Source organism: Delphinapterus leucas, chromosome 8 (genome assembly GCF_059928025.1).
Source record: "Delphinapterus leucas isolate spDelLeu-1000000601 "Yukka" chromosome 8, BTC_Dleu_Yukka2, whole genome shotgun sequence".
Classification (NCBI taxonomy): domain Eukaryota; kingdom Metazoa; phylum Chordata; class Mammalia; order Artiodactyla; family Monodontidae; genus Delphinapterus; species Delphinapterus leucas.
The window spans coordinates 51296607-51324027 of NC_143136.1; the positions used below are offsets into that span (position 1 = coordinate 51296607).

General features: G+C 35.5%; 1 protein-coding gene across 1 annotated transcript in view; it reads left to right on the forward strand.

Annotated features, from left to right (window-relative positions):
• The window catches only part of PDE1A (phosphodiesterase 1A), a 259694-nt gene that overhangs the window by 160476 nt on the left and 71797 nt on the right, over positions 1-27421 (forward strand). Inside the window, exons 3-7 of the mRNA XM_022567198.2 lie at positions 7821-8003; positions 12950-13016; positions 15960-16076; positions 16920-17060; positions 24804-24904. Of these exons, the coding sequence (XP_022422906.1) occupies positions 7821-8003; positions 12950-13016; positions 15960-16076; positions 16920-17060; positions 24804-24904 (609 nt within the window). The remainder of the gene's footprint in view (positions 1-7820; positions 8004-12949; positions 13017-15959; positions 16077-16919; positions 17061-24803; positions 24905-27421) is intronic.

Genomic DNA, 27421 nt, shown 5'->3' on the forward strand with positions numbered 1-27421 from the left:
GGGCTTGCTTTGTGTCAGACACTGTTCTAAATGCTTTCTGTGCGTTTACCCATTTCATCCTCCAACCCCACCACTAGGGATACTATTATTATCATCTCTATTTTATTGACAAAGAAACTGAGATTCAGACAGATGAAGTATTTTTTCCAAGACCACACAACGAATAGGTGATGAAGCCAGGATTCCAACTCCTGAGGCAGTTCTCCTAACCACAGAGGATGCTTACTAATCAAAAAAAAAAAACAACGATAATTAGTGGAATGTCAGGCTTTGAGCCTAAAGGAATATTTTCAAAGATATTTTCGAGCCAAAAGGACTTCCTGGTGGGAAGCCAAGAGCCATCAGAGAGGCCTAGGGCAGTTTCTGCTTCACCCGTTCCCTCCTCTTTCATCTCCAGACTAACTCCCAAAATCTTGATGCTAACTCTCTGAGATCCTAACCCCTTCTCAGAGCCCTCCCCCAACATTTCTTGGACCTTCCTGCCTGTCTTGGGGGACGACCCTCCTCTGCTGGATCTCTGCTTCCTCGGCTGGATACAGAAGAGGTTCAGAGCTCTCTGTAGGCATTAGCTTGGAGAAAGCCACATCTAACTTTAACACTCTCCTTTGTCAACTTCATTTTGGCCAAATTTGCCTCTTGGAATTGAGCTAAGGTCAGCATAACTGACTTATCTACCCAAATGTTCAGTCTTCAGTCGCTCAGATATAATACTCATCTTCTCATAGTTAAAAAGAAAAAGATTGATAAAACCAAAGGAAACATTGAACAAAAGCTATCAGGTAGGCAGAAGAAGAAAACTGCCCCCCCAAAAAAAACCCACAAAAAAATGTTGAAATAAATCTGTGAGCCTGCCATTTTATGTCTCTTTTGAAACAAGGCAAATAATAAATAATAAATAAATAAAAGTGCATGGGTGGTGGCCTGGAAAAATTAATTCAAATGTATTTAGTACTCAGGAAGTAGGTTACTGACAAGTTGATAAGGCTTTTCAAATGTATTACCTCTTTCCATCCTGACATTTAATTTATTGCACTTCAAAGTACTGTGAAATTCTACCATCCAGATACATTTCTCTCTGAGAAAATGATTCAACATACCAATCATGGAAAATAAATTTAAGCTTCCTCCAACAAAAACTCTGGTGGACCAAACTCCTTTAAGATCAATTATTTTTAACCCTGAATTTCAAGGTAGAGATGGGATGGAGAATAATGATTACTGATATTTTTTATTGTTTCAGTGTGAAGGTAGTCTGGGCACTTAGTAAGCAAAACACACATTTGAGGTTAGGGATAGCTCAGCAGTTAAAAACTCAGACCCTGAAATCAGAGAGACTTGAGTTCAAAAAATAGCATGGCCACTTCTGGTTATATGATTTGAGCAAATCACTTAGGGTATCTGTGCGTCAATTTATTCATCACTAAAATAGGGGTACTGATAATAACTGTGTCTCCCACATAGTGAGGAAGGAATGAAGTAAAGCTTGGAAGATTAAATGAAGTAAACCTTGGCTCCTTGCCTGGTTCGTAGTAGGTAAGCATCCCATATCCTGGGCACTGAGACCCCAGAGTTCTCTACCCAAAGGTCTCCTAAGTCTTCATGGGTCTCCTCCTTAGGTCTTTCCTCCTGAGGGGGCCCAGGACACTGTTGGTGTGTGCACCCCTCCACCCCTAAAGAGTGGCCAAGAAGCAGCTGCTTTCAAGGCTGATGGGTTGATGGAGATTGTACTGGGGCCATGGCGTCCACCTGCTCATATAGTGAGGACCTGAACAGGAGGCAGGCAGGTGCAGAGAGCCAGCCATAGTCCACTGGCCCAGCCCTGTCACACAAAGAGCTGAGAATTCGCAATTCCAATACAACTTGTCAGACTTTTATGAAACATTAAAAGGTAGAAGGATAGAACAAATATCATATTTGTTCACTTGATATATAACTTTTAAATATTTAATGTGGTATTTCAGAGAAATGTGCTCCTACCCTGAGCCCAGCAGATATTAGAAGCAGAGTTGAATGAGTTAGTTTCTTGTTGAAGTGTGTTCCTTTATAAGAATAATAAAGCAGGAAAAAGAAAATTTCAAACTTGAGAAGCCAGTTTCCGGCAATTATGCATCCGGCAGATGAATTTTAGTACTTAATAGGTGTAAATGTGTGCACCGATTACCTGGAAATAACTGTGTGGGTACACGAGTGTAACCATTTTCCAAGAGTCTACTGTGGACAGAAATATTCTCACTGATATTACCGTAAGAGTCAAAATCCCATGACCTCTCCTTCTGTGGCTGCCTCTTTCTTTATGCCCTTTTCCTACAAACTTTCTAGTTCAAAATATAAGCCCTTTGGGAGTTGTGTCATCTGATTTGAAGAGAAAATTTGGAGTATAAATAGCTCCCAAAGATCAGTACTGCGCTGATTGGATGCAGGGTCAGTTTTCACAGCTTGCCGGCCCTGCATCGACCCACAGCTTACGTTTAGGGACCCCTCACTTTCTGCTTTATTGACTCCATTGGGACTAAAAAAAAAGAGTTGCATCAAACACCAGTTGAAGCATTTTTCAGAGGTCCATAGTGTTAACATTTTACACATATACTCCTATTGTTCTTTTCTGTATAGTGCATTTTAAGAATTCCCAAGGAAAATGTACCAATGATTTTTTTTTCATGTTGTAAGTTTCTTAAACACAAAGTCTTAATTTTTAAGAGCCCTCATGGAGTAAGCAATTCTGCTCACCCTGCCATCCAACCCTAGGATGAAGAGCAATTGAGCTGTTGGATGTTTTGGAAGCAAGATTCATTATAGTATTTGAGATCTCATTTTATCAAGCTTCTTGCACAAATTTATGTCAGAAATGAAATGAAGGCAGAATGTAGTCACGTGTTTTACATGTGACATAATCTTATATAAGTATTTAGATATCTTCACATCTTAGATAAATGTATAGAAAAATTGTTTCTGATAATTCTCTAACAAAAGCCCAGGATTACTATTTGATATTATACTATAGTTTTCATTCCTGCCCTATCTAGCATGGTCAAATGAAATCTGAAGAGCTCCTTTTGGTGCTCAGAAGAAGAAACAGTATACAGGGCAGGTGCCAGGGAAAGGGAAAATAAATAAGGGAGAGAGAGGAGAAATATGTGCCATTAGGTGTGTCGGATTATTTTTTTAATTCATTTAAATTTGTTTTATCTACCTGCCTTTCAACTTTCTTCTATCCAAACTTGAAAAATTATCTTAAATAGTTTGATACAAATTATTTGTGTCTTTATTAGGAATTTCTTACCATACTCTACTTGATAGATGAGCCTAAAAGAGTTAGTTCTGATAACTGATACTTAACAGAGATACTGAGGTCCTTGGTTGAAGGCATGTAAACAGTGCATACAATTTTAAAAATGTTTCTTTCCTGGGCCATTAATTCAAAATGCTATTAGAAATGTTTAATATCTTTTCTTTTTTTACATTTTTTTATTGAAGTATAGTTGATACACAATGTTGTTTTAGTTTCAGGTGTACAGCAAAGTGATGCAGTAATACATACATATATATCTTTTTTTTTCAGATTCTTTTCCCTTATAGGTTCTTTTATACAGCTGAGTAATATTCCATTGTATAAATATACCACATCTTTTTTATCCATTCATCTGTTGATGGACACTTAGGTTGTTTCCATGTCTTGGCTGTTGTAAACAGTGCTGTAATGAACATTGGGGTGTAGGTATCTTTTCAAATTACAGTTTTCTCCAGATATATGCCCAGGAGTGGGATTGCAGGATCATATGGTAGCTCTATTTTTAGTTTTTAAAAAAACCTCCATACTGTTCTGAATAGTGGCTGCATCAATTTACATTCCCACCAACAGTGTAGGAGGGTTCCTTTTTCTCCACACCTTCTCCAGCATTTATTATTTGCAGACTTTTTGATGGTGGCCATTCCGACCGGTGTGAGCTCATACCCCACTGTAGTTTTGATTTGCATTTCTCTAATAATTAGTAATGTTGAGCATATTTTCATGTGCCTTTTGGCCATCCGTATGCCTTCTTTGGGGAAATGTCTATTTAGATCTTCTGCCCAGTTTTTGATTGTTTTGTTTTGCTTTTTATTGAGCTGTATGTGCTGTTTGTATATCTTGGAGATTAATCCCTTGTCAGTCACATCATTTGCAAATATTTTCTCCCATTCTGTAGGTTGTCTTTTTGTTTTGTTTATGGTTTCCTTTGCCGTGCAAAACTTTTAAGTTTAATTAGATCCCATTTGTTTGTGTGTGTGTGTGTTCTTATTTCCATACTCTAGGAGATGGAGACAAAAAGATATTGCTGCAATTTATGTCAAAAAGTGTTCTGCCTGTGTTTTCCTCTAGGAGTTTTATAGTATCCAGTCTTACATTTAAGTCTTTAATCCAGAAAAATGTCTAATATCTTTTCCATGTCAAATATACATTTCCCTATAATTTGCCTCAAAAATTGTAAAGAGATTGTTCAAGGGCAAATTAACCTAAAGGCAATGAAGAGATGATTAACAATAGTGAACTACTCCCAGAATGCTGCTGCTCTTATCAATCAAATAATATGGGACTCTAAAAGACTAAACTTTCTTATACCATCTCCATTCTCACTCCACTCCTCAAAGATAGTCACTTGTAATAGTTTAGTGTAAATATTTCTAGATGTTGATCCCCCCAGTCTGTGCCATGCACTGTTGCACATGCTGGTGATATAACAGTGCACAAGAACAGACCGACTCTCTGATCTTGAGGTCTTTACAGTCTAGTGGATAAATCATAAAATGAATGAACAAACTAATAAACATATGGCATGACATCAGCAGTGGTAAGTGCTAAGAAGAAGTCTATAGAAGGATAAAGACAATAAAAGTGTTTACTCTTTGAGTAGCGGGGTCAAGGAAGCCCTTTCTACCTAAATGCAGTGAGGAAATGATCCACACATCTTGAAAAAGAGATTCTAAGCAGAGGGAATGGCAAGTGCAAAGACCCTGAGCAGAAGCAAGCTTGGCAGGTTTGAGTATGCCAAGGAGGCCAGCATTGCTGAAGCAGAATGAATAAGGTGGAAATTGTTAAAAGATAAAGGTAGAGACATAGCTTGTGGTGAGCTACATAGGGCTGTATGAATTAGGCACTGACATGGTCTGACTTATACTTTAAAGGAGGCTGACACTGGCTGGAAATTCTGACAGCAGTAAATGTTGCAATCTTGAGTCTGAAAGTAGTCTGGAGGCAGGATTACTTCTTTGGGGGACCTCCGCCTTACCGCTTAAGGCCTTTAATTGATTGGATCAGGCCCACTCACATTATGGAGGGTAGTCTGCTCTACTCAGTCTATTGATTTAAATGTTAATCACATCTAAAATATACCTTCAGAGCAACATCTAGACTGGTGTTTGACCAGACAACTAAGCATCATAACCTAGCCATGTGAACATATAAAATTAACCATCACAGAGGTATTTTTGGTTTTTCCAAGACTTCCCTTTTTAGTTATACAATAGAATATTTCATGCTTTTCTCTTTATGTACTCTCCTCCTTTATTTCTATATTCATTAATCTATATCACTCTTTTTTCCCTGAAACCATATCTTATTTCATTTTCAATAAATGACATCATGCATCATGACTAAGTGATTGCCAGACTCCTGGGTACCACATCCCTATATGAACTCTCATTTTCATATGCTAATTTTGTCATATTTGATGATCTGTCATGGATAATTTATGATTTTAGGACATATAGCCCTAAAGTCATCCACATCAGATTTGCAAAGGAGCAATTGACAACCATTACTATGTGCCTGTCATCGTACTTAGAGTAGCTAATAAAACAAGATAGCAGTAGAATTCCTGGAGCATGGTGACATCACAGGATTATAGCACAATGATTCCCATTCCATCTGTCCTGCTCTGTGGTTTTATTTGATCACTGCATGAGGAATAATAGAAATGGCATAAGCCCTGAAATTTTCAAACCATGTAGTGTAGTGACTTGCCGTAATTGGCTAAGGAATCTAATTTTAAATGGTCAAAAGTAGAAAAAAAATATTTTGCTTTGAATTACGACATCCATGTGTTAAGTATAAATGAAAGTCATCCAAACGTAAGAGCCAAATGAGAATTAAATATGATTTAGGGTAAGTATTAATCAATATTTTTTAATATCTTTATTGGAGTATAATTGCTTTGCAATGCTGTGTTAGTTTCTGCTGTACAACAAACAAAGTGAATCAGCTATACGTATTCATATATCCCCATATCCCCTCCCTCTTGCTTCTCCCTCCCACCCCTCTAGTTGGACACAAATCACCGAGCTGATCTCCCTGTGCTATGCAACAGCTTCCCACTAGCCTTCCATTTTACACTTGGTAGTATATATATGTCAATGCTACTCTCTCACTTCGTCCCAGCTTCAATATTAACTTCCAAGTATGTCTTTTTTATCTTCATATGTATAAATATAATTTTACAACTCCAGCACTTAAGTTGTATATAGTTTTTCATAAGGCATTTCATAAATGCATTCACACTTATTTAGTACTATGAAAAATAAATATTGGCAAATGACTGACATCTATATGCTTATAAACAGTAGCATATAGAGGAAGTCATATTATCTTTTGAGTCTCTTTTTGGTAGTTTTTGCTCTCTGGAGATGATGTGTGACTTGTTCTGAAGGCTGTAGCACTCGCTGTCGTCTCTGGCTACCTTCCTTCCATCGGCTCATAATCCTTAGGCCTCACTCTGTGCAAAGAAATTTACTAGCGCGAATGGAACCCAAAGGTCAAAGCTAAAGTGCGCCAAAAATAGCTCTGAGTTATTAAATTGGTGCGCCAACAAGGAAAAAACCTAGTCAAGCGAAGGGCAGAGCTGACCTGTATTCTTCCTGAAGGCAAAGCTCAATTGCTCTGTAAAAGCCCCTTTTGTATTTTGTGGGGAGCCTTTCACACTATCTTGCCAGTTCAGACCTTTAGGAAGTTCTGGATCACTGGAGCTGCCCACCCTTAATGCAGCTATTGTTACTGGTCAGTCCTGTCCACATCATCTACCTGGAGCTTATACTGGAGAGTGGCAGGGCAGTGCTTTCAGCTCCTGGTCACTTCCTCCTCACACAGCTGATTTCCTCAGCCAGCAGTTCTAAGCCCATCAGATCTCCACCCTCAAGACATCATTTGCTTTAACTTTTCCACCTGACACTGGCTAAATCACCTAAAATTAGCTTTCAAAATAATCCACTTGTTTTCATCTTTATTTTTCAAGTTATTATTTTCCTAAAATTTAGGGATACCCATCAAATAAAATAACACATGTGAATGACTTCTGTAAACTCCAAGGCCTTATTCAAATAGCATGTACTTTCTGTACTGAATATACACAAGCTTATTAAATATAAGACAACTTTTATAGCTTCGACTCCCCTTTTTCTTTCCACTCCAGTTGCTTCCTTTAATAGACCTTCGTTTACGAACTCTCTTCCCTATCATATATTAGTTTCATTTATTATTGGAATAATATATTATTATATATTAATATATTATAAATATATTAATATAATCGATATCTCCAGACTCATATCATTGTACTTAAATGTTTGGGAATGCTCAAATGTTCAAGTCCATTAGTCTTTGCCCTCAGAAGATGACCAATTTGAGAAATTCAGAGATTTCAAAATGTTAACCCAATCATTTTTTAAGACAGTTCATATTAAAAGATGATCAGAGAGTGACTTGCAATACTTTAAATCCTATTGCCATGCTTGTTTTGTTATTAGTTTTTCTTCACTTTTTCCTAAACTTTAACCACTATAAATTTTTGTAGAAGACTGCTGGATACTGATGATGAGCTCAGTGACATTCAGTCGGATTCGGTCCCATCGGAAGTCCGGGACTGGTTGGCTTCTACCTTTACACGGAAAATGGGGATGATGAAAAAGAAATCTGAGGAAAAACCAAGATTTCGGAGCATTGTGCATGCTGTTCAAGCTGGAATTTTTGTGGAAAGGTAAGTGAAGTTGTTGGTATCTCAAGACAAAATTTAAAAGACAGCAAATATACTTACTATGTCAAAGTTATGAGAGTCCTGTATTTTATTTATTGAGCAAAACTGTAATCATAAGTATAATTGGAATGAACAGATTTAGGACTTTATGGTGAATTTACCTATAACAAAAATATCTTGTCCTGGATTTATTATTTTCATTTATTTTTAAATTGACATAAAGACTAAAAGCAAAGGCTTTTGAATGACCATTCTCCTCAGATGAACTTTTGTGAATAACTGTTTATAATACATTTATAAACACATTTATATGCTTTACACCTAATAATACATTTATATGCTTTACACCTAATTTTACCCAAATACAATGTAACACCCAATAAAATAAGTTCTATACTACATACCAAAATCAAGCAGGCCTTTTCTTGGCACTAAAAAGAAGACCATTCTCTTACCATTGTGGAATAAAGCTCTCTCGTGTCCACTTTCCTTGAAGAACTTTTCAACCTTTCTGTCACTGAAGCATTTCTGTCACTTGCTGGCCCCTAGAAACACCAGAGTTTCTAAAGTGAAATACATGTTAATATGACCCAATTTAAATTCTTTAGCCTTTAAGAGGACAGCTTATTTTTCTGTCTGGAAACAAGATGTTTCAGAACTAAAACTACGAAAAGACTTGAAATAACATCTAATATCTGACAATGTTGAAAACTAGTTCTTAGAAATCCCTTGGATTAAAAAGCAATTACATTACATTAAATTATACATAAAAAGGTTATTTTAACATTTTTGAAACAAATAAAATCGAGGAACAGAGAAATTTTTTATCAATGTATCTAAAATTAAATTTAAGGGAGACCACATCATTTTTTATCTTCAGACATCTCTAGTCATTACCTCTAATGAACTTCATAAACTTCCGTTTTCTTCTTCTAACAGAACAATGAGAAGCACTCTTGGGTTTCTAAAAATCTAAATGACAATGCATTGCAAGAAGTATTCGAAGTGATTTAAAGATGTATTATAACCATAAGACATGAAGCATCTAGGATCTTGGTTTATGACTATATTACCCAAAATAACAAACACTCAGTGATTATTCAAATTATTTTGACTATTTCTTGACTATATCTAGTTGGCTTTGATAAAAGAACCCTCATAATAACCATTATGAGCTTATAATCATGATGAGTTAGGTGAGATGACAACCCCCCCACCCCTAGTGCATAAACTGCTCCCAGCTCTGCCAGGTGGGACCAGAAATCTGAAACAGAGAGGTAGAGAGGGCTGGAGAGAAATAATTTTTGTAATTATGTTCCTATTTTTTAAAACAACTTAGGCAAGTGTATGACATTATTGATTTTCCTTAATATAAATTCGAAAACATCTAAATCATAGTTCAGAAAGTCAGTGAGAGAATCAGAGAAAAAAGAGTACATGTTTGCTTTAATGAAGGAATGTATATTTTGTCTTTTTTGTTTAGGAAAATATTGCAGAACTTGGCAAACTAAAAAGAAATGTAAATTATTAAAGTAAACCAACTAAATTTCCATTCCCATTAAATAGAAAAATCAAGACAAATTCTGTGAAATATATTGACATGTTAAACTTTCAGTTTTTTTATATGCTACACAGAAATATCAAAACATACTTAAGGTAACTAAATTAGCAAGCAGTCTTAAAGAAATTAATGTGCTAAAAACACATGGAAATGAAATTTTTAAATTACTTTTAAATCCCCATTAGTAAGTGTGTAAACAGAGTGAGATATGTTTATCTTGAATTTTCAAAAACAATCATCTTCAGTCTTGAAACTTAGAAAGTCTTTTTGGGTCTTCTCTCAAGCAGCCCCTCCCAAGAATCAATACCTCAGCAAGTCCAGGCAATTTGCTTACCCCGGTGTATCCTGAGCCTACTCACTTTCTCAACTCCACTCCTGCAACCCCAAACTAAGCCTTTGTCACCTGCCATCAGAAATATGACAATAGCTTTCAACTCTTCCTCACTTGCCCTCTCCAAACAAGTCATTCTGTAGTGATTTTTAAAATATAAATTAGTTCCTGTCATTCTTAAGCTTAAAACCATCTGATTGTTTTTACCATTTCACTTGATATATCATAACACTTGGTATTAAAGGCAACTTCTGTATCATGGCTTTGCATGACTAGGCCCCCTTGCCTTCTAGACTCATCTGATGCTACTCCACCCTTACCTGAATATCTTTACTAGTGTGATTTCAACTCCATGAATATCCCTAAACTCTTGCTTCCCTTGGGACCAGTAATCCTGCTATTCCCTCTATCAGAAATGATTTTCCCCACCCTTCACTCTGGCTAGCCCTTTCTGTCTTTCCAGAGGCCTTTCCTGGTTACTCTGTATACTGTTCATCACTTTCTCTATCCCAACCAGTGGTTTACCTCATAGCATTTAGTGCTGTTTTTAATCATATATTATTTCTTATTTATTGTCCCTCTTTGCCACTGAATTAACCCCATGAAATTTTTCTTGTTCTTCACTGAATAGTCTCTTGCTTAGTACTGTGTCTGGCATAAGATAGTGGGGTTTTTTTTAAGGTTTTGAATTATATTTTGTAACTGTAGTAAAAACCTTCCAAGAATAATCTACCGTATTTCCAGCTGGACTTTAACCACCTATAGGAGAACAGGAAATCCATTATTCTTTTCCAGCATCTTGTAATATAGTGACTATTTACTCAAGTGTGAGGCCACTGTATTAAGGTTTCTCCCACATTCATTTGATTCCAGAATGAGTAGTCCTAATTTTCCATCCTAATTTTCTATTTCTAAGTTTTCATCCTAGTATGCTATTCCCAATTATAGGGTTAGAAAATGATAATGGGGAGGTTTCTCCTTCTCCTTGGATGAGTAATCTTCTTCCTTGTCTTTCTTTACATTCCATATAATGAGAATATACAGGGATATTCATTTCTCAACCTGCTACAAGTCTAAGAAACATCAAAGTTCTCACTGAGTCCAAAGAGCCTTGAAGAACGTCAGAATTGGAGCCAATGGTATTGATGAGAACAGCAACACTGATAATAACGGCTTTCTTGTATCAAGTACTTATAATATTATGCTAGGCCTGTATATCATTTACTCTTCATAAAAAGCATGCAATTATCCTCATTTTACAGATGACTGACATTGAATAGCTTTCCAGAGGTCACACTAGTGATTGGCTAACCTGCGATCCAAAGCATGTGTGCTCTTTGCTCCATCATACTGCCTTTTGTGCCATGAAGTCACACTGATTTAGTTACTTAATTTTTAAGGTTCCTTATTCCTGACCTTTTTATTTCCTCGCCCATCATCCTTCCATTTCCCCCATACTTCCATTTTTTAGTAATGATTCAAAAAATAGATAGAAAAGACTGTTTCCTGAAAAAAAAAAAAAAAAAGGAACTAAATATCATTACTGACAGCAATTATTTTCTGGGTCTTTTGTAGTGTGATTAAATAGTTTCCTTGCCCTGCATTATTAGAATAATTATACCTATCTCAGTGGAGTAATTAACACAGGTATTTTTCTTATAAGAAATCTTCCAATTGAGATAGAGGATAAGGATAAATTTTTATGATAACTGATTGCCACACCTAAAAATTATTTAACATCATTTAAGATAAACATAAAATGGGAACATGGAAATAAAGTAACAAGGTCTCTGTAATAAAATGGGAAGATACTTTATCAAGGAAGTCTAGTCTCTATGTAAGTAAATACAATATTTTAATTCTGAGCTTCCAAGAAGTGAAGATTAAAAAGGAAAACATGAAGAATTACTTGGCTTTTATTATCTTGATAAAATTGATAGCTTGTACATAGAAACTGAGTAATATCTTAAGGATTTTTAATATAAGGTACATTGAATCAAAAGGTTAGTATCTCCCATAGTGGCTTTATAAAAGATGCAGAATATTTTCTTATGTTCTTATATTTCTTATATTGACCCCCAATATAAATTAAAGATATAATCATTAAATTATGGTTTTGTCCAGGCATCTTGGGAAGAGAGTTTACTGCAGTATAGTCTAGGAATGCAGCTTGCTTGTGGACTAACAATATAAAAATTAAGGGACATGATTAATAATCAGTTAAATTCTTTCTTCACAGGACTTTGTGGAGGAGCTATGTTCCTTTCAGTCCTGATTAGAAACCTATTGCTATTTCTACCCATTAGGGTATCATGTTGATTCTATTTTTGCATGAATCAATGGAGGAGTTTCTTATATTTGGTTTAAGTCATCTTGGTTGTCCATTGGAAGCTGGAAAACTCCAACAAATTACTGATTAATAAAAAAATATTTTTGTTATTGATGCTATTATAAAAATAGAAGCACCCTGTTCTTTCTGGATAATCTTTATTAAATAATATTAAATGACAATTTAAACAAACTTAAGCAATTTTTGTCAATATGTTCTCCTCCAATATTTTTAACTTAAAAAAAGGCTCTATAAATTCTGATGATAGTGCATATTCCCTCCTATAATTTTTAGTTTGTGGAAAAAAAAACCTATCAAGGAAACATTTCCATGACATTCAGCTTCCAGACTGAGAATTTTGGAACACAACTAGACACAAAACAAGACTACTGTGCTGTCATGCATGTGGTGGCATGCTAAAAGGTGGTGTTGCTGCCCGTGCAAAGGACAGTCTCTGTTTTTAATAAGATGATGTTTAGGGAAAGACCTCTTCACATAGAATCTAAAATCACACTGACTTTGTGGTTGTGATGCAAATATACTATTTGCGTCTGTCACATTGTAGATGCTTAATAAGCGGTGACAATAGTTATCATTGTTGCCACAAAGGGAGACTGTGACATGATACAAGGTAAACACATCAAAGGTAATTTTTTCTTTGTTCTTAAGAAATAGCTGAAAACTTTGAGTAACTGATTTTTACATATACACTTATTTTTCTTTTTCAGAATGTACAGAAAATCCTATCACATGGTTGGGTTGACATATCCAGAAGCTGTCATAGTAACATTAAAGGTAAAAAACATGTTCAATTACTTTAGTTTTTCAACTAGTCATTTTTTCTAATCTCCTTAAAAGGACTAGGAGAAAATGAGAATAGGTCTTTGCTGCAGCTTACATGTTGGAATGTAAAAAATATTTTAACCATTTACAAAATGTCATGTGTTTCAAGTCATGACTCATTGTAGATTTAAATGAGGATCAATTTACCCTAACAAACTATATCAATACATACATATACACACACGTGTGTGTGATGTTTTCTTCTTCTTCATGCTTTATTTAGGTAGATCTTGAATTCAATTTTGAGATGGCACCAGCAGTTGTCAGAATACACATATTTTGTTACTATATATTATGAAAGAGTTGAATGCTTTATAAATAAAAAGATATTTCAGTCAAATATGGTTAAAGGCAAAGCTTATATGGAGTAAAATTGTTTAGAATTTTAGGTCCGAGAAAATATAAAAAGTGAGATAAAATTAAGAAAGGAAACAAAAAAGAAATTCATATCTTTTGTCTCTGGCTTTCCCTGTGGCTGCCCTAGTCTGAGGCCCAACTGCAGTATTATATGTGTTAGAAATAACTAGAGTTGAAAATCTGAAGTTGTGAAAGTTTTTGACTTGCTTGTTCCCATTGCATGTGTGTGTGTGTGTGCACGCGCACACTATTCCTAGACTTTATTACTAAAGAGGCATTTTGTAGGCTCACCGTTCTACATTCCTTATTTCATTCCATCACTTAATTTGGGTAGGAAATTCAACTTTGTCTCCTCTAACAGTTTTATGGTGGTTTTCCTGTATTAACCACAAATTTAAAGAATACCAGCAACAGAATATACTGGGTTATTTTATTTTTGATTTATTAAACTCCTTTCCTAGTTTAAATCTATATTGCTTTCTTTTGTTCTTTAATTTCCTTTAAAGCATCCCCTTTGCATTTGTTTTTTCTCTGCTGCATATTAGATTTTAATCTTATTCATTTAAAAAGGTAGTTTGTTTTTCTTAGAAGCTTTTTTATATTCATGTTTCTAAAGTGATAATAGAGGCAAGAATATAACTGAAATGTCACATTATCAGATATTAATTACTCCTTGGCTCTTGAGAGATTTTGATTTCCTCATTATTTCCTGAACTGTGGGCATGAAAATTACTTATTTTTATTTATTTTTCTTAGAAACCAGCTAACAGAGTATTCTGGTATGAGAGAATGTAAACATTTTTCTAAAATGTAGTGTAGGGAAATCATGAACTAACAGGTTGAAGAGAATTATCACTAAGTTAAGAATGTTTTAGTAATTCTAATTTCCTGAGATACCTCCTTGTCTTGTTTGTTCTCAATCTGACAAAGTAAAAGCCAAGCATCTGCAGTAGTTTACAGATGTAAATCACCATTGTTGATTTAAAAAATCCCCCAAAATGGAGAGCTAAGCTTTTACTCAGTGGGAAACCCCTGCTGGGAACTGTAAATAGCAGCCTGTAACATTCTGAACTAATTCTGTGTTAGCTTTGGAATTTGGTTAGATTTGTTGGTCTCCTTTGAGCTTTATTGATGGTAAATGCCTTCTAACAGAACTTTGATTTTTAAATTTACAAACTGATCAAGCAAGTATTTCGGGATCAAATTAGGGCCAAACGCAAGGAATTTAACAAAGGTACCCAAGGAAACCAAAAAATATTTCACTGGTGTTTTGAAATGATTAAAAACACGTTTGATGTTATTGTTGCTATTTGTGGAAAGAAATAGTTTTAAGAGATGGTTTGGATACTTTTTATCAGATTTTCAGTTTGGTTTCAGCATGTTACAGCATGTATTGTTGGCCTCTGTGAAATGTGTTAAATGAATGAAGTTCTAAACAGGGCCTGCTCAAATTCAAAATTAATGTATAGCTTTAAGGTTGTCCATTTACTGTTCAATACTAAACCTGTTGTGTGTATGCAAACACTAGACCTTCTTTACTAATAATTTATGATAATCATTAGAACTGATTCTGCTGTATTTCTGTAGATTTTTAAGTTTCAGTGATTTATTTACTGTTGCAACTCAAGCTTTACCTTAATGTACTGATGTACTTAATATCTCCTTAATGTACTGATACCACTTGCTACAAGTCCATTTTGTGGACCCCTCTGCAAGTTTTTGTCCTGGAATCACCTGAATCAAAGTCGTGAGGTGGCTGGAGTAGTTGGATATACCTGCTCATTGCCCTCTTTTCCCACAGTTAGGGGGGACTTTCCTAGGGTATCTGTTTCCCTACAGGCCTGGCCACTTCCCCGGGGAATTGCCTGAAATGCCAAAATTCCTAACCTCCCCCTCAATCAAGAGACCCACTTCCTTTATCTTACAGTCTGGCCCTGGTAGAAAGTAAAAGTGAATCAGCCAAGGTTAGAGTGAGTAATAAGGTAGTAGTACTCTACCGAGAGAGAGAGCGCTGTCTCTCTAGGGCATCTTCATCTTAAAAAAAAAAGACATAAAATATCAAATCTTTAACCAATTAGTAACTTTTAAACGGTAGAATTTCAAGCAACGTAGCAGGTGGGTGGGTGGGTGGGAAAGATAAATTGGGGCTATCTTCCTTCTCTCTCTCAATTACATCACCCATATAACCTGCAATTCCACCTTGAAATGAGGCCCACTCTGGGAAAATGATTTATGGCATGCATTTGGAGAGAGACTAAGAATATGGGCAGTGTTATAGAGTTATCAGGTTTACTGCATCATATTGGATAACCTTGGGATTAAGGGGAAGATCTTAAGCATTATTGACCTCACTTTTGTGGATCCACAGATACTAAGTGTCCCTGTCACATCAGACACTGGTAAAAATGAAGTTTGATGTGCTGAATTGAAATCTGACCTGCTGGATGTACAATGCCTGAGCTTTCCAAGAATTTTTTCATAGAAAGAAACAGAATCATATGATATTGCCAACTAAAATATTTACTTTTTTTCCTACAGGATGTTGATAAATGGTCTTTTGATGTATTTGCCTTGAATGAAGCAAGTGGAGAACATAGTCTGAAGTTTATGATTTATGAACTATTTACCAGATATGATCTTATCAACCGTTTCAAGGTCAGAAACATGGAACAAAAGTAAAATGCTCTTAGAATGAGTTATCTGAATAAGAATGAAAATGCAGAACAATGGGTCATTAATCAATTCATTTAAAAATGTTTCTGGATTGTCAGATCACAGAACTAAGGGGATGAGCTCACCACTTGAAATAGCCATTCTCTACAAATCACTGACATTTCTGTATATCCACTGGGGTATCATAAGGCCATGATAGACTCATTCCAACAAGATACAAACATCCCCCTGAATTATTCACAGAACACTCATGTAAAGATTGGAATCTATGTCTTAAAGAAATATGATTTTCTTAAAATGCAGAATGAACCATTATTGGCAGCTTTTTTAAAATTGAAATGAAAGGGTTTCTAATTAACTTCACTTAGAGCCATCTCAGCAACAGATTTGATTCAGATTTCTGAGCCCGTATCTATGGAATCGTGTTATTTTTAGAGTTAGAATTTACTGGGAGGTCATTTATTTTAACCCCCTTGAATTACCAATAGAAAAACTAGACTTCACCAGTTGTAATTGGAAAATTTTACCCCTTTAAGAACCAGCCTTCTTATCTGACTCTGGAAGATACAAAATTTAAAGATTGCTATATGGGTAAGACTGTTATTTCATCTATCTTAATTAAACACTTGGGGGTTATAATCCTTCTCAGCATTGAAAACTGACAGGTTAATGAAGTGTTTTTTCAGAACAATCCACATTTAACTTTAAGAAACTACTGCCCATATCTGACTCACTAATGTATCGCATCCCAAACATCTTTGTGCTCATGTTGATTTAGTGCCACTCTTTTGGTCAAAATATAATCATAATTGTTACTTTCTGCAGATTCCTGTTTGTTGCCTAATTGCCTTTGCAGAAGCTTTAGAAGTTGGTTACAGCAAGTACAAGAATCCGTATCACAATTTGATTCATGCAGCTGATGTCACTCAAACTGTGCATTACATAATGCTTCATACAGGCATCATGGTAAGAAAGCCTTTGTAACTGAAGTTTGTTAGTTTGCAACATCAAATTCCATTCCCTTCTCACTGTCTCTTTAATACTCAAAAAAGTATTACAAGTAATAATCTTCTGGATTTTTGAGGGTTAATGGGTTATTTACAATATTCATTTTTCAAAAAATATTTTAACTCAGTGAATAAAGATCTCCAGAAGCAAATGAAAATAGACCGCAAATTTTTCAAAATTTGGACTATGTAACATTTTCCATTTGTAAATTCCTTTTCCCGTAGGTATCAACCCCCAGAAAAGTGACCTAGAGAAAAATTCTTTGGAATAAAAGTTAGTTGTAGTGCTCTCCCCTCCTTTCATCACCCAAGCTGAGCTCAGTAGCTTTTTCTCTTTTACATGCTTGCATTGCTAATTACAATCAAATCCTAATAGGGATTTTTGGAAATTATTCGTTTGGATTTTTCCGAATTCTTCTTCCTTCTCTTTGTATTTGAACGAATCAGTTGATGAGTGAATAAATGGTTCAGCAGTGCAAATCCTGGGACAAAAATGAGTAGATGTTGGGAAGTCTGGGACTGCCTAGAATTTCTATAGTGTCTTAGAGCATAGGATTACTTCCAAGGGATAAAAAGGGACGGGAAGTCCTTCCTTCTGAAGGTTCCAAACTGGGATGGGTTCAAAAGGGTATGAGCCATGTGAGATCCCCAGAATCTGAGTACATTTTTGATTTCTCATGTATCAACCTAGGCTGAAGCAGTACCATAAAATGCATATAAGTAGAATGGTCCACCAAACCTCATAATTTACATTGCCTACCTGTTTAGATTTCAAAAGTCACATTCTTTTTATTGGTAAGTCTCATTGGCATTCAGATCTGTGTAACTAGTACTCCTCCATATCTCATCATTCTGCCCCAGAGACTGTGTTCCTTACCTGGTCCCACACAAAGCCCTTAGGGCCACAGTATAGAGTCCTGAAGATCTTGAAAACTTGTAGCAGGTACATGATTCTCCAAGTTTATTGTATACAGATGATAATTGTATACATTTTCCCCCAGAATCCAGTGTGTGGTTTCCTACACATAAGATCCCTTTGCTATGATTCATCCAAAGGTGTCTCACGTGATGAATGAAAAAATTATGTATTTTACTTCTCCATCTTTTTTGCCTCCCAAATGTTGCAGATCCATCAATGCCTTGGGCTCAGATTCCACTCCTGCCCCGTGTTCCAATTATCTGTTTTCTCCAAAACAAACTACTCTAAACTCAGTGACTTAAAACAATAATTTGTCATTGTTTCTCATGGGTGTCTGTAGTTAGAAGGGTCCCAACTAGAAGGTTCTCATTTGGGGTCTCTTGTGTGATTGTGACCAGCTAGCAACTATGGTCAAAGACATCTGAGGACATCACTGGGCAAGACATCCACAGTGGTTCACTCACATGGCTGGCAGTTGATAATGGCTAATAGCTGGGAGCTCAGCTGGGATTTTAATGAAGAATTTCCTTCAAATATCACTACCAATTCAATAGAAATATGCATTATATTGGCAGGATCACTAAGTAATTATAGCCTGCTTTGGAGTTAATGCCTACTATGGGGAGGTAAAAATCTCAAAAACCTTCACTGATGCATGACTCTCTTGTGGCCTTCTAGAAGGCTGAATTATATGTGATGTTAACCTTATACCTTTGTTTTCTTTTTTTAAGATGTAAATGTGGCTATCACCCAGTTAAGATATAAATGTGCCCATCGAGCCAAATCAAATGCAGTCATGGCTGAACTTGGTCCTTGGTTGAAATTTACTCACCATTCATTCCAGGAGTCTGATTTGACATTTAAAGGGAGGGAGTAGAACTTAGCAATAATAAGTAGAAACTCAAACTTTCAAAGATATAGCTTCGAAATATTGTAAGCTTTTTTAAAGTAGTGTATAATTTTCTATCTGTTTCTCTTTCTAGCATGTGTGCGTGTGCACACACACATACACACAAATTATTTTAAAGCTCTGTTGGTTTAATAAGTCTTCATTGTCAGAGCTGTTTCTTGAACTCTGTGTTTTCATTTGGTTTGATATACATGGCAATTAGTGTGAAGAGCAAAGTGCCTCCTGACAGCTGCAAATGCTGTTAACGCTTGAAAAAGTTGCTTTAACATCTTCCTGGTTAGATTTGCTTTTCCTTTCTAAGGCCTTGGAATTAAATCTGATTGTGAGGTGGTTTTCATTTCAAGTGTTTGGCATTTCCTCTTCCCTGAATTCTGTGGCTTTGAAAAGTTAACTGAAAAATGAAATATTTAAGTGTTAGTCTGAAACAGAAACTGTACTAATTAAGTTTCCTCAGAACAAAATGGAGTGGAAAAGTAATGCCTACTTTGGTATAAAAAAACTCTGCTTTAATTATGAAGTACAACCAGAAGATATATGCCATTTCAGGCTGTTAGGAAACCAGGATTTTGTTTTGAAATACATTTTTGCTTAAGTACCACAAGTGTAAAGGGAACCAAATAAAAGACTCCTAGTTCAGCTTCAGAACCTCTGTTCTGAAGGTGACATTGAACAGATGAGGGATGCTATATTGGTGGGTAAATAGAGAAATGCAAATCTGCAATGTGCATTTACCCTCAGACTTGCAAGGAAGGCTTGTTCCAGGATGTAACAAGCCATTCCAACTTCTCTGGAAAACTGGGGAAATCTGGCCCAGCCTGGCATGACTCTTAGAAAGCTAAAGTTGTTAGTAAAGATCACATAGTCACTTTTTGAGATATATAACTTCACTCTACTTTAGCAGGTTTGGTTTAGAAACATTTCTAAATTTATTCATCCTTTACCAAAAGAAGTGTCGGTGGACTCTTCACTTATCTCTTAGTTTGGCCATTACAAAAATAGTCGGGTGGGAGACTGTCAGTGTTGTCCAGGATTGGGAAAGTATATTTAAACTAATGAGAAATTTTATGATTGATGATGAAAGGAAAGGCAAAATGAATTTTCAGTTTATTGACTATTTTATCAAAACTATGTTCATTGCCAGCTTGAGGGTTTTTTGCAAGTTATTTTAATAAGCTTTTCTTTAGATTAAAAAAATGGTAATAGAGTATTAGTTTTCATACATATGAATGTGTTGGTTCTTTGAAACAAAAAACAAAGCATTACAGAAATATTCATTTAACTGAAACCCCTAGGCTTTGATATGGAGAAGACAGGGTCACTTACTTCAGTGTTTTAGTCATCTCCTGCTGTTTCAAGATGGTCTTATCAACATGACATTTATGGAGCACTCCAGTAGCAGCCCAGCACTGTCAGATAACTAGTGCAGCCTGTCACCTGCAAAATGTTCGCAGGACCATTGCCTGAAAGGGATTGGGATGAAACCATTGTCCTTCAGTTTGTTAATGTCATATTGGGACACTCTCAGGCCTGGGAGTAGGCAGTGCAGAGAGGATGCCAGGACGCCCTCTGTCTCCCTCTCTCTCCTTTTGTCACTTAATTAATTTGTAGCCACATGTAGTGCCACGGTGATAGGGGTGTGTGGTAGCTCGATCCATTTGCTAAAGAGCAAATGCTTCACCGAATGCTGCCAAGCCACTTCCAAATGTCTTTTTGAATATGAAATCATCTGAGGGCCTTGGCAAGGGAACACTTGTATTTGAGGGCTCCTGGCACTGTGTTCCCTCTAACACTGAGAGTGGAAGAAAAAGAGATAACTTGAAAACTATTCCTTTGGAACTTGTAGTCCACTGACTACACCCAGAAATAGCCCCTCACACTCTGAAATTACTTAATTTTTCTCCAATCTACAGAAATTCGCCACTATGTCTCTGTTCTGCAAACTACATGGAAATTCTGTTCTTGTAAATGGCTTCCAATACAACAGTGTTTGGAAGAGTGGGAAGAGTGTGGGCTTTCAAGGCAAGCAAACACAGATTTAAAACCCTACTTCCCCACTTCCTAGCTCACTTGCTCTCCATATCTGTTCCCTTGTCACTAAAATGTGGTTAATAATACCAACTACCTTGAAGTACAACAGTGAGGAGTAATGATATCATATGTGTAATCCTAACCTAGTTCCTGAAACATAATAACTATTAGTAAAAATTATTAGTAATTTATATATTATATATTAACTTATGTGTATTATATGTTAATATTATTATACTCACTTTCCATATTGAGTAAGTTATAGCAAAGTACTTCAGTCTATTCAAAGGGATAGAGAAAAAAAGGTCCAACCCTACCTATCATGTAAGCTAAAGGGGTTGTTAATTACGCCCTTTTAGACACACCGGCATCTAATATGTCAATGTGATTTTCTGACCTAAAATTCTCCCAGGCCTATACATATACACATATACATTCTCTATCATACACACACACACACACACACACACACACACACAAAAACACACACATTAAATAATTCAGATATGAAAATTACATCCTAAGTCTTAAAGCTTTGTTAGCTTCTCTACCTATCAGTATATTTAGTTAAATTATCTAGAAATTCTGCTTTTGAAATCTTAGAAGAATGTATTCAGCATATTACCAGCCTGGAATAATGAAGGCTATTGTCATCCATAGAAGGAAGGAATATTGTGATCTGTGGAAAGAACAGAAATTTTGGAATCAGATTTTAGTTTGAATTCCTGCTCTGCCACTTGAGAGCTATGTGACCTTTGGCAGGTTGATTCAATTCTTTAGGATTCAGCTGTGTTATTTGCCAAATAAGATTTAAAACATTTACCTAGTAAATGGTAAATAGGGTGATTATAAAAGTTAAATGAAACCATCTACCTAAAAAGTCCAGTTAAGGTTAGTTCTTTCTCCTTTCTTTCCATCAACATTGTACATGCTATTAATGGAAGTCAATGCCTCTCTCTGGTATAATTTGAGGACTGCGCTTTTTACAGCAAGTCTACCTGAGCAATTCTCTAGGCAAAATGCAGTTTAGATGAAGCACAGTGTCTACACTGCTCATGACTCTTCATTTTAACCCTTTATTTCTGCCCATTAAGAATCAGAAGAACTTAGGTTATGTACTGACCACTGTTCTAGTTGGGAAGAATGATATGATTCAGACTTATTCTCTCTGACTTGTCATCATGAGTAATTTACAAAATTCATGAATTTAAGCAACCATTTTCTGAGTTAGAATTCTCATTCAACACCAGTGTAAAATGAATTGTCAACTAAGGACATAAAAATCAGCCCCCAATTCTACTTTCACTAATATGAAATAGATGTATTTTTCAATTAAGTGTGAATGTTCAATGTTTCTCTCTTCCCAAACTAGTTTATAATGTAAACTTAATTGTTAAGACTATACTGTGGCAATAAGTAAGATGAATTGATGAAGGAAGTACTATTTATAGGAGGCAGAGATTAATGAGACTAAAAACAGGAAACATGTATAATCAATTTTGAAAGTTAGAAAGATAATTTTAAATACTTATGAGATAATCTATAATTAAAATTCAGCTCTTATTTCCTAATTTAATTATTTTTACAATTGCGCTTCATATTCTATATTATCATAGTAGATATAGAATATTGCTTTTTAAAAATCACAGGTAAGTCTGTAAATCTTAAATATAACTAATAGGAAATACTTAAGAAAATAGGTGATTTTTTTTCTAATAACAATTTTCTTTATTAAAACAATGGATTTCTGGGGTTACAAAATCTGGTTTAACTTCAGTTGCTATTCAGTTCATGGTGTTTAATTCCACAGTCTCAGTGGGGACATTGGAGGCTCAGTCCCAGCTCAGCCTCTAATACAGACCTTTAATGAGGTAATTTCCTTCCTTTTAATGACTCACAATTAAATGCACCTATAAACACAGTGCAGCTAGTTATATGAACTCTCCTTAGTTCTAAAAATTATTTCTGCTTCAGTCATCCAACTGTGAGGCATTTATTCTTGAATTGCAATCACTAAAGATATGTTAGCTCATTATTATTTTCCAGATTCAATACCTTAAACAATGTATTTAAAGTAATAAGTTCAGTAAAATGCCATTTATTCTGTATTTTACTGTATATTAAGACTTGTAATAGGCACAGCACATACATCAACTTTAAATTTCTTTTAAAGTCCACAGGGGAATGATCACTAATTTTATTTTCATGGAAACTGTGCCTGAGAGGGTAAATAGCTTATTTGCCTGAGGATTAACAAGACTTAAAATCAGGATGCTCTGATTCCACAGTCTCTTTCCACTATTCCCAATTAACTCCTCCAAATGCAAAACTAGTGAAATTCAATTCAACAGACAAATGCCAAGTTCCTACTATGTGCCAAATACCATGATGGGTTATATGAAAGGAGCAAAGATGAATAAGACTGTGCCTTTAGCAATCATGAGACTCAACAGTGTCACCTCCACTGTTAGACCCATGGACCTACAGTGGCTTCCTGTTGCCTTTTATTCAAAATCTTAATTCATCAGCTCTAATCAAGGTAGCTTATCAATTCTTTCCCATACTCCACCTTCAATCTCACTTCACTTGACTCTCCAACACAATTGTACTATTAGCAATTCAATTACCGTACAGGCCTCTGTAGTATCATTCCATATTTACTCTTTCTATTTAGAATCTCTCTGTTTCCAACCTTGCATTTAGCTACCAATCTTTGTCCATCCTTCTTCCAAGATCCACTGCCACCAAATAGGTGTCCTATCTGCCCTTCTATTCTGTGAGTTTTCATCAAGTATGCATCTACTTTATATTCTTCTGCTGCTTTGTGCAAGGTCTTTGTTTCAAGTATATGGCATAAAACCACTAAGAGCAAGTTCCACATCACTTTGGATCCTCTATTCTTACCATCAAGTACCACCTACTTACAGCGCTCTCCAATAGAACTTCCTGTGGTGATGCAAATATTTTGTATCTGTACTGTTCTATAAGATAACCACTTACCACTATTGAGCAGTTGAAATGTGGCTACTGCAACTGAAAAAGTGAACTTAATTTTATTTATTTTTAAATAGTCATATGTGATTATCATATTGAACAATGCAGTTAAAGTGTTATGCAAAATGTGAATAATGAATAAACTATCAAATTACCTAAATGGACTTATAACAGTAGAGAAATTTTATTAAAACCATCCAATTGATAACAACAACAAAAAAATCAATGTATATGAAGCAGTGCTCTGGATTTTACGTGAAAGCATTTATTCTTTCATTGCTATTCAGTTTAATTGTATAGTCAAAGAATATATGTATCATGAAGAACAAACTTGATAAATTCTTGGAATCTCTTCTAAATCTCTAAATATAAAAACTAAGTTCAGTTTCTCTAATGACCAAAGTGAATATTTTCAACTCACAGGTGGAAAATTTTCTAATAGTAGGGTCTTCTACAAAAGTTGTGCTAAAAGACATTTTAGTGTTGTATGGGTTATATGTTAAAAATCACTAAACTGAAATGATTTCATGAGATCCCAAATTGGTAAGGCTGTAAATTCAAAATCCATTTAGAGTTCACCTTTTAAATCATAGAAAATTACTTCTTTTCCAATTAACAAAGAAAATTATAATGTCTGAATTTTTAACTTAACAAGCCATGAAACAATCATCAGCCTCATGAAGAATCCGTTAAGTGCAATTAATGGAGGTAAAATAGGGGGAAATTATTTAAAATTCATAGAACAGTTTTATATATTGATTTATACTGTGTGCAATGAAAATATTTATTTTTTAGAAAGACAACATTGACTCTGCTTTTTGATATGATGGAATCTTTGTTTAATTTAATAGCACTGGCTCACTGAACTGGAAATTTTAGCAATGGTCTTTGCTGCTGCCATTCATGATTATGAGCATACGGGAACTACAAACAATTTTCATATTCAGACAAGGTAAGTTAGATAAAGGATTAACTTTTCTAAGTTAAAACTTGAAATTTATTTTTCTGAATATTACTTATTTTTAAGAGGATTTCAGAATAGTAATGAAGATGTCTAATAAGAATGGATTTTAGCAAAATGCCTTAAGCTTGAAACACCTCAGTCAGCAATTCTTATTTATCAAGAATCTTGTATTTTGGTGACATATTTAGCAATTTAAAGAACATAAAAATGTATAAGATAATTTTTCTTTGCCCAGAACTTGCACTAAACTATCACACAAGTCAGACATTTATTCACTGGGACAAACCTTACCATATTATTGTTCACGGCATCAGTCTGGTGTCATTATATATTTGAAAGTAATGAAGTTCCGCTTCTGAAAAAAAATCTAAAGATCAAATAAATCTTATTTCCAGGTTAGCATGCAATATTAAATTTAAATTAATTAGAAAATTGGATTTTTAATTATGGTGATAATGGCAATTATTAGAATCAAAATACCAGAGTAGAGGTGCATTAGTCTGTTACGAATGTTACATAATACTACAGATTGGGTGGTTTAAATAACAGACATTTTCTCACAGTTCTGAAGACTGGACATGCAAGATCAAAGTGTTAGCAAGTTTGGTTTCTTCTGAGGTCTCTCCCCTTGGCTTGCAGATGGCTGACTTCTTGCTGTGTCCTCACATGACCTTTTTTCTGTGCTTGAACATACGTCAGGGTCTCTTCCTCTTCTTATAAGACATCAGTCATATTGGATTAGGGCCCACCCTTTGACCTCTTTTAACATTAATTATCTCTTTAAAGGCCTTATCTCCAAATACGTCACATTCTAAGGTACTGGGGTTAGGACCATAAACATATAAATTTGGGGGAACACGATTCAGTCCATAATAGAAAGGGGCTCTAACCTCTTTTTGGCTGAAAAGAGATTTCAGTACCTGGGAAACAGAATTTGGTTTAAGACCCATCAGGATCCAATTCACTTGTTTACATAGGATCCTGAATTTCTATGTCTTTCACTAGTCAGAGATGCTTAAGATGGAGATGTAAGTCGAGAGACTGGTTTCTTTCTGGAACTACTGTAGCGCTCTCTATTCTTGTTGAGGGAAGACTAAACCCAGTTATTTTTTGTTTGTTCATTTTTTTAAATTAATAGACTTTATTCCTTAGAGTAGATTTAGGTTTACATAAAAATTGAACAGAAAGTACAGAGTTTCCACATACTCCTTCCCCAACCCCACATTTTCCCCTAGCGTTAACATCTTACATCAGGTGTGGTACATTTGTTACAATCGATGAACCAATATTGATACATTATTATTAGCTAAAATCTATAGCCTGCATTTTGGTTTACTGTTTGTGTTATACATTTTATGGGCTTTACAAATGTATAATGCCATGTATCCACCATTATAGTATCATCCACAATAGTTTCACTGCCCTAAAAAGTCCCCTGAGCTTCATCTTTTCATTCCTCCCTCCCTCCTTCCCCCTTTACCCATGGCAATCACTGATCTTAAGATCTCTAGTTTTGCCTTTTCCAAAATGTCATGTATTCGAAATCATGCAGTATGAAGCCTTTTCAAACTGGCTTCTTCCACTTAACAATATGCATTTAAGGTTCCTCTATGTCTTTTCATGACTTGATAGCTCATTTCTTTTTACTGCTGAATAATATTCCATTGCATGGATGTACCAGAGTTCACGTATTCTACTATTGAAGGATGCCTTGGTTTCCTCCAAATTTTGGCATTTATGAAAAAGCTGCCATAAATGTTCATGTGCAGGTTTTTGTGTGGTCTGTTCATTTGTATTTTAAGAGCAATAGTTCTAAAAATTGATTTTCCAGCTATAGGAATTTGTTGTTTTGATGTGGGGAGCATGGAACATTTTATTAAAATACTGAACATTTTAGGGCTTCCCTGGTGGCGCAGTGGTTGAGAGTCCGCCTGCCGATGCAGGGGATGCAGGTTCGTGCCCCGGTCCGGGAGGATCCCACATGCCGCGGAGCAGCTGGGACCGTGAGCCATGGCCGCTGAGCCTGTGCGTCCGGAGCCTGTGCTCCGCAACGGGAGAGGCCACATTAGTGAGAGGCCTACGTACCGCAAAAAAAAAAAAAAAAAAAAAAAAATACAGAACATTTTAGAGCTTCAAGGGATCCTACAGTGACTGAGGTCCACATTATAGATCATATGGTCTAAGCCTCACAGTCTAAGAAAAGAAAACAAAGATCTTAATAGGTGAAATTACCTAACTATATGCACACAGTCAGCTGATGGCAATAGCAGGGTTGAGAAGCTGAGATGAGGGACACTTACTCTCAACCCAGTCTATTTACATAACTCTGCTCCCATGGGCAGAGACAGACATATAACAGTCAATTTTTACAGCCTTAAATGGATGGACTTGAAAATTATGGCTCCTTGACAGAGACAGAGGGAGAGTTGAAATTCAAACAACGAAATGTTGGGGAAAGCATTCTGTCTATCCCTAGAGTCTCCCAGATTGACAGAGCATAAAGTG